The following is an 11905-nucleotide window of genomic DNA, read 5'->3' as shown; positions in this document are numbered from 1 at the left end:
CAAGACTCAAAAGGGACACTGAATATAGAAGTGAAAACAGAAATTTCAGTTGACTAAAATGACTTAATTATAGCAACTGGCTTCATTTTAGTATGATGATAAATATGTATGACCTGTCCAGCGTGTAACCTGCCTCTTGCCCAACAGCTGGGATAGACTCCGGAAACCCCCACAACCCTAGTAAGGATAATCGGTAGAAGAGAAGATGAGATAAATATTTGTGTTTGTGTCTATCTTGCTGTTTGAATTAGGACCATATTTACTTCAGAATCAGAATTTAGTTATTAATCCCAAGGGGAAATTACTTAACAATGGGGAACCTGAAACTTCCACATGGTTTAGAAAGCTGTTGGTGACTCTCAGGCTGGTTTCATACTAATGACTTGACAAATGCTTTTACATTTGTTGTGCACAAACACCTTTACAAAGGAAAAGTCAGTTTCCGCTAGCAGTTCCCTTCCCTTGTGTGTGTATGTGTGTGTGTGTGAAAGAGAGAGAGAGAGAGAGACAGAGAGAGATGAGAGACAGAACAGAGAGTGGTGCGGCTCCCTACGCTCAGATACAGCTCATGGTTTATTAATAACTACAGTGCTGTCAGTCACTGAGACCTGTCTGCTGTAAATCGGATAGCTTTTTCTGAACAGAAACTACTTATCTGTATTCAGGTGTGTTCAGCCTGTGTGACCATATCAGGAACCCGGAACCTGCGCACCTGTGTGGTGACGTCATATGCCGAAAGTACCTGTAGCAACTCGCCCAGCTGAAAGACTCAGTCAACTACTTTCGGGAGAGGAAGGCGGTCCGACAACAATTCTCCGAGGGATATATTTACAACTAAATTCTTTTCATCGTTCATTTTTGACACTTTCTTTTTGTGACAAACGTTAAAAAGAGGATCCAGACAGATGGGGGCCGCTTGGTTCGCGGTTTTGGGCGTTTTAATCGTCGTTTTCCAGGTGAGACTAACCGCTGTCGTCAACTTTAAACTCTACTAACGTAACCGTTGAAACACAATGTGTAGTTCTCCGGCCTGCAACCTAAAAGATTTGTTACTAAATGTTGTTTATTTTGCTTATTTACATCAGGAAGAAGAATTTTTTTTTAACTTCGTTTTCTTAGTCTGCATTTCGTTTACTCGGGATAATTTCGACGCCTAGGACATACATTTGATAGCAGTAACATTTTAACAGTAACGGATTTCTACGGGATTTAACCGAATGGGGCGAGGGTGGGTATAAAGATGAAGTTGTGTTTTAATAAGTAACTCCTCCATGCGTGTAACAACTGCTTATTTGACGCGCTTTAAAAAAATAATGTACATTTTAAAGCGCCGAATCTGTAGCACACACACCGTATCTTTAATTCGCCATTTACTCCGCCTCGAGGACTCAACCGACTCGACGGGTTTATCCGGGCCTCGCCCTTGTTCCGTTGATGACGTTGTCTCCAGGTTGAGTTCCTGGCAGCACACCGTGTTTCGATTTGACGCTTTATAACGCATAATAACTGTGTAAACATCTATCAGTTTTGTGTTTGTTGTGTTGGTTAGACCCATATAGAGCCTAAAATTATACTTATGACATAGTAATTTAAAGTACTGTAATCTGTAATAATCGGTATTTTCTTCATTTTTTTGAAGAATGGAACCATTTAAAAATTGTTCTTGTTCGAATTGTAAAGTATAAGAATAATCCTGCTACCTTGTTGTCTGATCTCAGTTCTATTAACTGACAAAATCAGTCAGTCACTAATTACTTTAATATGCTGATTATTTTATTAATATTCTTGGAATTAGTTGACTTTTGCAAGATTTATTATAAGGCAGTTTCTCCTTTCCTAGGTTTCAACCATAGCGACTGCTAATGAGTCAACGTGTGTACCTGGATTTCAGTCAGACGTGTTGATTTTCAAAGTGTATAAGAAGATCCTGACGCAGGGCACAAGGATCGGCAAAGGTAAGGACAATCCAGGAAACATCTCTCTCAGTCTTTACCTAATACACACAGTAGTGAGCAAAACATGTCAAGATAAATAAGAATCTGCATTAATGATATAAACTGTGTGTGGCACAAAGAAAACAAATAGGCCTATGTTGCAGACATAGATAAGAAATCCTAGGTGTGCTCCTTTTGCTCAGATTGTCTTCTATTGATTAGCTGTCTACATTGTTCTCACACGAAGCCCAAACAACCTCAGGTCTCAGCTTGCACTCATTCTACTTTTGTAATGGGCTTACAGGCAGGCTGAAACAATGTCCCCAAGCCAGTTTTGCAGGCTTTCCTTTAGAGTGGTGTCAAATGCTGCAAGAAAAGCAGCACATGCTCTTTATTTTTTCTGTCCAATTACGGGAATGATTTATATTGTACAGTGCCACTGAACTATATGAATTCTAATATATTGTTGAATTTTACATCTAGCTATAGTTCCAAACAAATGTAAGTGAGAATAAGTTAAAATTGAACTTGTCAATTTGTGTGGATGTGGGTGCCTGTCCATCAGTGCCTTGAGGGTGTGTGAGGAACTGCATTTTTGAAGGTATTTGTTTCAAACAACTGTTAAAAATCAGATAGAAATGTCTTCTGTATCTAGATCATATCACCTCATCTACTAAGATGCATAGCAAGAGCCAACAGCTTTGCTGCTAACAACATTATTTGGTTTCCTGTCCTCTCTTAGGCGTGTAACTCTTGTATTCATTAATAGCAGCCCTATCATTATATGCTCTTTCCTCGGTGTCCCTTGTTCACAGTTTTGCTTGATTTGTATTATCTAATAACTAGTCCCTTTGGAATTACAATGTATACAAATAAATAGTTGAAAATGAGTGACGTAGGAATATAACAAGCAGTTATTTCAGTTACTTTCTGAGTAGTTGATCAATATTTTGGTTCACCCACCCCTAAATGGTAACGTCTATCATCAATATTTACACCTTTTATTCAAGCATGTATTCTTAATAACATGTCTTAGTATGAAATCTACAAATAAAGAAAAAATTCTGATTTTCATCTCTCCATACAGATCGGGGCATCCCTCTTATTTGCTTGTTGTTACAGAGAGGAAATTCATTCACAGATCAGTATAATAACTTACATGGATAAGTAGCAAAATGTCTACAAAATAAGTCCAGCTGCCATAGTTTAAGTGAATGAAGTCAGAGCTCTATATTAGAGAGAGTCTGGCCAACTCAAATCATGGGCGCCATGTTAGATACATCAGAGGGAAGATTCTACAGTGTAACCCTGTGGGGCAGATGTGCTGTGTTAAAATAACTGTCCTATTTTCACCATTAACGGGACTATAAATGTTATTCCTAACTTCTGTCAATATGTCAAAAGCCCTCATTTAAATATCCCAGCGTCTATTTACCTTGAATATCGTAAATGATTCTGTAAAATGAGAAAAATCTGTTGACATCCAGTTCTTCCTTTTAATCTTCTGCTCCCACAACTTTGTCCGTTTTTGTTCACTGGGGAAGCTGTGGAGTTTCCCCTGTGTTTTCCCAATCTTGTGCTGCAGCCATAGGCATATTAACTTTTAATTCATTTTTTTTTCTGTTATTGCCACTTCTCTATGGGTGAATATAAGTTAGATGTAGCTAACATGGCGCCCATGACACACGTGACCAGCTCGGAATCAATCAGCATAGTGGGATAGCTCAGACGGTCCATTCCCTAGTTGGTCAGACTCTAGGTGTGTCCCTGGGTGTGCACTGCCCCCTATTGCCCTCTTGTGGTGCCACCACTACTTCCAGGTACTGACCAACAATCCAAATTCTGATGCTGTTGTCTCATAGTTTTGAAGTTTGGAAAGCCCCTGGATATTCTGAGGTGCTTGTTCTCAGATATGCTGTGGCAGTGGCAGTCAGTGTAATTTGGAATGAGTGTTGACAGTTGTTGCAGCCCTCAAGTGCAGTGAATACTATAGGGAAGATTACTAATTACTAATAATAAATAACTGATGGCAGACAACATAATAAATATGTTGACAGTTTAATATTGTGAATTTGAATTTAGAAAACATGTATCTTTACCACACCATACATGGTAGCTTTAGTTTCCCCAAATATAATTATGAAAAAAAAAAAAAAAATGCGAAAAAATCAATGTGATAGTGGCACTATTTTCACTTCTAAATAAGATTTTTCTAAAATCTGGATAACACCATGTACTATTTTGCATCAGTAAAATCATATTTTAATTTAATTTTGTCTGTTATTGTCTGTTACATCTACATTTCTTTTACAAATTGCAATGACGCTGAAAACCAATGCCATACATTTCAAAGACAACTTGATAAATTGAAAGCACACTTTGATTTTATTTTAGCAACAACTTTGTTTGGGAAAGAGTCTCAGACTGGCAAAAAATGTCATGGGAATTACCCATATATATTGAAGCTGTGAGGGTATGAGTGCATGTTCCCCCTTTTCTTCTGAGCCTTTTGGTGACAGTTATCGCTACAGGTAAAGATGGATATGTATGCTTTGATGTGGAGACCGCCACATACACAATTATAAACGATATGCACACTAATGCACTTGCATTGTTTATTATTTAAATTGTGTCGCATTTATTGGATTTTTACATCACAGAAACCAGATGATATGACAGTGATGTGTAGTCTTTATACACATCACACTCAAGACAGCCTGGTTATTAAGAAATTAAACACTTAATTTATACACAGTCTTTAAAACTGATTTTACAAGAATAGTGTTTATCACGGTGGATATATTGCCCATTTAAGGGTAATAATGTTAACTTTTTATTTATTTATTTTATTATTTTTCTTTTACAAATCAGTCCATAGTCAGCCTAATGTCTTTCTGGTTTACTGGACAAATACATTTTTTGTTTGTCTTTTGCTATTCATCTTCGACTTACCTAATGATGGTTAAAAATATGACTTTGAATGGGCTGCTGTTACACTTGAAAAATAACAGTCAAGTTTCAGCATTGTTCAGTCATGTCATGCACTGCTTTCATGTAGTAGCACCAGGTTTAATGCGTGTTTGTCTAGAAGTGGCAGTAATGTCATTTTTTTAGTGATTGTATCTTGAATGTTCTTAACAATTTGTCAGATATTTCTGTGTATGTTGCACATTTGTAAGGTTTAACAATTTATTCTGTCCATTCCCAGCTGACTTCACTGACTGCACAGACCGCGCAAGATTCGTTTTCAGTAGTGATGATGGACGTTTCGTGGTACAGTCAGATCAAACGCTAAAAGTGAGTAGAGTTGAACTTAATTGATTGCAGAATGTCAGTTAATGTGCCACTGTTTTCACACATCCCATATCTCCATATATGGCAATATGACAAATAATTATAGTATGACTAATGGAGATGTCTATACAGACCTAGTTGCAATTAGCAATTTAGAAAGCAGTCGTATTAAAATATGAAACAAAAAATATGTACATGTGCAGTTCCCAAACATTGCTTGTTTTTTTTAAACGGATAAAGTATTGTTATTGTCTACTGAAATCAAATGTGATCAATCAAAAGCACTATGGCTATAACAATGGCTCTGTCAACATATTTCAAGAAGGCTGTGGTAGAATTTGTGTGTGATTATGACACTGTAACAAAATAATGTCGTGCAAAATACTGTTTTAAAATTTCTACAGAGCCTACATATATTGTACTACTACATGTATAAATATACATAATAGACAGTTCAATAAGGAACATTAGTGGAAACAATGGCAGTCCTCTGCAATTCCAATGCTTATGTGTTTAGTGAATAGAGTTAAACAGCACCACAAACTGCATCTTTCAGAATGATCATTTAGTTGAATTCTCCCCTTCCTCATGGAGGGCATTTATTGCAGGACTGTTATGTTAGAATGCATTTGTTGTTACTAGTGTATCTTGTGTTTTGACAAGTGAGCATATATAGATAAGGCATAGATAAATGGCAGAGGTATGCCTTCCTGAGGGATTCTACTCTAATAAGAAGAGATAAACCTTTAATTTACCCCACAGTGGAGGAATTTGCAGTTATGACAAGGGCTTTCTAGACTGTTTAGCAGCATGTTCCCTTCTCCTGATGGGTCATTTTATTTTATTTTTCTTCCTCCAGGTAAAGAGACAGGTTGTTCTCCATGAAGGGCATAGAGACTTCTTCATCCACTCCTGGGACTCACAAGGTCGCAAAATGACTGTTCCTGTCAGGGTATTATACGATGGGCATCACATGGACCACCCCCAAGAGGTTGAACATCAACATGGGGACCACACACGTCACAACCATCAGCACCACCTTACTGAAACAGGCTCTGCTAGTAACACAGAGGTGGGTTTAGAGGCAACTTTTAGAGACTGTTGAATGTGATAAACAAGTTTATAGTTCTTATTTATTTATTATTTCTGTTTGAATTTATAAAATATTTCATATTGTTGTTTATCAAGGCCCAGGACTATAGAAAATATTTATTGTTTAAAAAATATGAAATGTATGAACAAATACAAGTTAAATATTGTGAAAAGGACTCTGACTCTGAAAACACTATTGAAAATAATTTTGTGACTCAGTCTCCACGTATGTGTTGTGAACAGCTGCCTGCACAGACCGCACAAGACATTTCACAATACAAGGGAAATCTTCAGGGTCCCTGGGAAGGAACTTGTATCAGACTTTGTCTAGTGGTGTCCTACTCTTCATGCCCTTACTGAAGAAGTGTTTACATGTTTTCCTCAGGTACCCATTCTGTATTTCCCGAAGTCTGGTGAAGGACTAAGGAGGAGAAAGAGAGACTGGGTTATTCCTCCAATCTCTGTTTCTGAGAATGCCGGAGGACCCTATCCTTTATATGTGTCTCAGGTAACATGTCTCCATGTTGGTCTCACTACAGTTTTATTATTGGATTAAATTTGTCTTTCTAATGAATCTATATTCCAAGACAGTTTTATTTTTTGTTTGTTTGTTTTCTTGTGTGTTCCGACCCCCTTAAAGCTACACTCACTGTTTTTATTAATCTAGTTAATTAGAGATTGTCAACGTTAATTACCTTTATTCTTTGGTCACTGTACTTGATATCTTATAACAAGAGCTGAATAGTTGTTAACATAAGAAGTCAAAAGGTTGTTTTTCTGAAATAATGGACGACCTGAAGAATGGACAGGTCAAACCCCTGCTTTCTCAAAAGGCTGCTAATATTAGAATAAATCACTGTGTCCTGCACAGAGCCCGATATCTGCCGCCCAATCCCCCCTTTTCTTGCATGCAGAGCGCTGCCATGATTGTTAAAGTTTGGGAGATTGCTGTACAAGCTGTATATAAACACAGTCGCTGTTCACCTATGCTCTTCCATAACGATCGTGTAACAACACATTTGTTTGATTTAAGTATCTGTCTGAGAACCAAGTTGTAACGAAATTACGTTATAATGATGGAAATAGTAATTAGTTAGATTACCCGTTACTGAAAAAAATAACACCGTTAGTAACGTTGTTTATTTTAACGCCATAATTGGTTAAAACTGATCTTTTTAGTGTGAGAGACCTTCTTAAAATTATCATAACTATGTTTAGTGTTTAATTTCCCCTTTAAATGCAGCATGAGTACCTCTGCACTGTACCTTTATTGAAGCTGTGTTATAATGTAATGGTCGTTGTAGTCAAAGTGCTTTAACATGTTCCTGGTGTGTTTTATCCAGATCCGTTCTAGTGAAGATGCAAAAAAGAAGATCTTTTACAGCATCACTGGCCCAGGAGCTGATGAGACTCCTATTGGTCTTTTCACTATGGACAGAATCAGTGGTGTTCTGTATCTCACACAACCACTTGACAGAGAGACACAGACGAACTACATGGTAAGCATCCTCTCTTGTTGTTTTATTTTTATATCTTGTTTATATCTTGCTCTTTGCCATGTTCCTGGCATCTTTGCTCAGTTTGTCTCGGTATCCACTTGTTTTTCTTCTGTTTTTCCATCATTTGTTAAACCTCCCCTGTTGACTGCTCACGTTTTGTTTTTCCTCCGGTGACCATCAAAAATGGCGACAGGGGCATGTCATTCATGTAACTGACAAAGGCCGATTGGACATGTGTAAGCCAACGACCATTAAAACAGGCCTGTCGTGAATCCTGATTTTGAATATCTTTAATGTTCATTTTTAGGCAATCACAGCAAATGTTTCATATTCTTTTTTGGTAAAGTTTTCTTCAGTCAGTATGTAACTTGAAAGATCAGTGCTTATCTCTACAAGGAGAACTTTGTCCAAGACAAAGAACCATTCACTTTTTGTATATACACTACCAGTCAAAAGTGTGTACACGCCTTCTCATTGAATTGAACGCGAAGGTGTGTCAAAACTTGACTGGTAGTGCACATGCAATATAAAACATTTTTATAAAGATTTCTTCAAATGTATCTTTGATGTCTGACAAACACTCTTGGCTGCATTTCTTTCTATTTTTCATATATGGTATAACACAACTGTATTTGATTTTATTTACAGTTAAAAGCGCATGCTGTGGCAGAAGGTTCGGGAACAGCTGAGGACCCTATGGATATTATAGTCAACGTAATTGACCAGAATGATAACAAGCCTACTTTCACTCAAGAGACCTTCACTGGAGCAGTTGCTGAGGCCTCGCCAATTGGTAATGTTACTGATGATTTTATGCATTTTATTCAAATCATATCTCTGTTTGTGGTGTTTTAACAAGATAAATAAAAACTTATTTAGGGAGGCTTAACAGAGCTGCAGCTCCTTCTGACAAGCTCTTGCTTTTTACATGTGACAATCCCGTAACTTTTACCATTAAGCATGGCCGTGATCAAAAGCAAATGTCGAAATCAATCAAACAAAAAAAGGGAAAGATGGAAGAGCCCTGCCAGAATCCAGACAGGACTTCATTAGAAAAGAAAGGAAATCTGAGAGGGGTACTTGAGGAGAGCCATACAAAGGAGATTACCACAATATTTGACATGTTTTTTTGAATTAGGGTGTTTTCTATGTTGATATTTCTTGGTTGTCAGTCTCTACATTCTCTACAGTCTCTCTACAAATCTCTACATTTCATAGACAATAGCTTTTATATGATTCATGTTATTTATTTATTTATTTTACATTAACTTGAGGTGAGTCTGGAGTAGGAAAATTTCCACAGATAAGAAAACACTTACCATACACACATTTCAGTCACCAGCTACATTGTTTGAGAGACAATTAGTATAGTTTTGACATTATTTACGTCTTTAATGAAACTTACTTTCAAACTTTGAGGAGTCTCTGTGCTTAATTTCCACTTTCTCCTCTGCAGGTTTTGAGGTATTACAGGCTCTGGCCATAGATCTTGATGAGCCAAATAATGCCAACTCAGACATTCGCTACATTATTTTGGACCAGGAGCCAAAGCAGCCTGCTGACAACCTGTTTGCGATCAACCCATTAACTGGAGTCATAAGAGTCAATGCTGGTGGCCTGGACAGAGAGGTGAGGATAAAATGCTAAAATTACATCTGTAAATAAATGAGTAATTAATTGATTATTCACACGATTTCCATTGTCGATGACGCAATCAAACAGTTATAGTTTTTCCTTATTTAGGTTATGGTTAGGCCAGTGCAAATGTTTAATATCAGATTTAAAAAAAAAAAAAAATCTTGTCAATGGGATTTTATCAATGTTTCATCATCTGCTACATGCTCACTATAAAATTTAGGAAGAATGTTCAAGCCTCATATGTTCCAACCTATGTTCAGTTTAAGCTCCTTTTGTGTCTTTTCCAATGCAGAAATACCCACAATACACTCTAAGGATCCAAGCAGCAGATATGAAGGGAGATGGCTTAATTGGACTAACAAAAGTAATCCTGGATGTCACTGATAGCAACGACAATGCTCCAACCTTCACTCAGTCCTCTGTAAGTATATACACCACAGACCGTGGCCAAAAACATTCCCTGTCTGGCAAACTGGCTGACAAACAGTGTGCATGTGTGTGTATCGGGGGGGAGGGGGAGGGATTGGATGTTGGGATTGGATGTTGGGTTTTCACTCTGGATGTTTATCAGATATGTTCATGAACCATAATAACACAATTCCACAGCATTAGCGGGAAATGATGAACTAAGCTTTATGATGACAGAGTTGAGAATCAGCTCTGTTTAGATGTACTCTTTTAATCCTCATTGAGCGAACAACAACCACTTTCTAATCTTTTTGCTCTAACACCTTATCTCGTTCTTTCCATTTTTCCAGTATGAGGCAACAGTTGAAGAAAATAAAGTGGACACCTTGGTTGTGAAATTATCTGTAGACGATAAAGATGAGCCAAATACCCCAGCCTGGAAAGCCAAGTTCACGATTGTTAGTGGTGATCCTAAAGGTTTTTTCACTGTGAAAACAGGAAGTGAAGGACGTGAAGGAATCATTACTACTGCCAAGGTAAGCAGTAAATCACAAATAAGCCACAATATTAACGTTAAGAGGTATTTATGTATTTTTTTTTATTAAATATTCTGAAAATTCACTGCAAATAAAAGTAAATGAATTTGAGTTTTAGTAGTGCAGCAAAATGAGCTGTGATGTTTTTACTCCCATCCTACCAGGGTCTTGACTTTGAGACGACCAGCAAGTACACTCTGTTAGTTGCAGTGGAAAATGAGGTTCCTTTTGCTACTCCACTGCCCACTTCCACTGCCACAGTGGTGGTGAATGTGCAGGATGTCAATGAAGCTCCAGTATTTAATCCGCCAGAGAAGCTTGTGGCAAAACGGGAAGACCTTGCTGTCGACAGTGAGGTGGCGGTTTACACTGCTTCTGACCCAGACACCGCCCGAAAACAGAAAGTCATGTAAGATCAATCCACCAATATCAACAATATAACTCTAAATCACATACCGCATCTTTCATCACTTGTAATCTGTTTTTGTCAATGTCTAGGTATAAAATAATTAGTGACCCTGCAGGCTGGCTGAAGGTGGCAAATAATACAGGGCTGATTACGGTGAAAAGTTCAATGGACAGAGAGTCCATCTTTGTCAAGGGTGACAAATACACAGCATTCATTGGTGCATATGATAATGGTAAGTGGCAGGCAAGATAGACTCTTGTACATCTGCTTTTTAGCAGGTTGTTATGTGAATGTGGTCTTTGAACACATGCCTGTTGTGGTTAAATAAAATCTTTAAATGAACATTTGTTTTATAGTCTTGGGATTAATAGTTCAACTAAAAAGAAGTCTTTACTTTTAGCGAACTTTAAGAGGCCTCTTATTGGAATGATGAAGCTTCCACATAATTGACTGTGCTTTCTTTCTTTCTTTCTTTCTTTCTTTCTTTCTTTCTTTCTTTCTTTCTTTCTTTCTTTCTTTCTAGATGACATCCCAGCCACAGGAACTGGTACTCTGATCATTCAGCTTCAAGATGTTAATGACAATGCACCCACCATTCAGGAACGTTTCTTCAAGGTGTGTATTCATTTCCAATGATTTAAAAAAAAAAAAAAAAAAAAATGGTTATTTGGTGGAGCACCTCTAATCCTAAGGAAAACTAACATGGAGGTTTGTGGTATGGGTGTCAAAATATACTTTCAGGGTGTGATTTAAAAAAAAAAAAAAAATCAGTTTAAAGTGTGGTTAGTAAAAGCTTGAATGTGATATTGTTTTCTCAGGTTTGTAACAAGAATCCAGCTCCTCAGCTGCTGACGGTCACCGATAAAGATGGATCTGACTTTGCTTCTCCATACAGTGTCAGTGTTCAGCACGCGTCAAGGTCAAATTGGACTGCAAGGATGAATGAGTCAAGTATGTGGTGACTGAAGCCTTTTCTGCTGCTTAATGATGTCATATTTAGCAAGCACAAACTAATCCTGTCTAATCAAATAACTAATCCCAGGAATATTTTGGTTCCGAAAGTTTCCCTGACATTGTCTTTTACTGGTATTCTGT

At 37.5% G+C, this 11905-nt stretch overlaps 1 protein-coding gene across 1 annotated transcript in view; it reads left to right on the top strand.

The window, feature by feature from the left end:
* Positions 1 to 652: 652 nt before the first annotated feature.
* Positions 653 to 11905, top strand: part of cdh1 (cadherin 1, type 1, E-cadherin (epithelial)) — a 17127-nt gene continuing 5874 nt past the window's right edge. The window contains exons 1-14 of the mRNA XM_047603143.1: positions 653 to 956; positions 1841 to 1955; positions 5143 to 5231; positions 6088 to 6300; positions 6706 to 6828; positions 7664 to 7819; positions 8468 to 8612; positions 9276 to 9448; positions 9750 to 9878; positions 10216 to 10401; positions 10566 to 10810; positions 10900 to 11042; positions 11334 to 11425; positions 11629 to 11761. Of these exons, the coding sequence (XP_047459099.1) occupies positions 906 to 956; positions 1841 to 1955; positions 5143 to 5231; positions 6088 to 6300; positions 6706 to 6828; positions 7664 to 7819; positions 8468 to 8612; positions 9276 to 9448; positions 9750 to 9878; positions 10216 to 10401; positions 10566 to 10810; positions 10900 to 11042; positions 11334 to 11425; positions 11629 to 11761 (1993 nt within the window). The 5' untranslated portion in view covers positions 653 to 905. The remainder of the gene's footprint in view (positions 957 to 1840; positions 1956 to 5142; positions 5232 to 6087; positions 6301 to 6705; positions 6829 to 7663; positions 7820 to 8467; positions 8613 to 9275; positions 9449 to 9749; positions 9879 to 10215; positions 10402 to 10565; positions 10811 to 10899; positions 11043 to 11333; positions 11426 to 11628; positions 11762 to 11905) is intronic.

This window comes from Mugil cephalus, chromosome 13 (genome assembly GCF_022458985.1).
Source record: "Mugil cephalus isolate CIBA_MC_2020 chromosome 13, CIBA_Mcephalus_1.1, whole genome shotgun sequence".
Taxonomy (NCBI): domain Eukaryota; kingdom Metazoa; phylum Chordata; class Actinopteri; order Mugiliformes; family Mugilidae; genus Mugil; species Mugil cephalus.
Note: the sequence above shows the minus strand (reverse complement) of the source record. Positions and strands in the feature narration are given on the sequence as shown.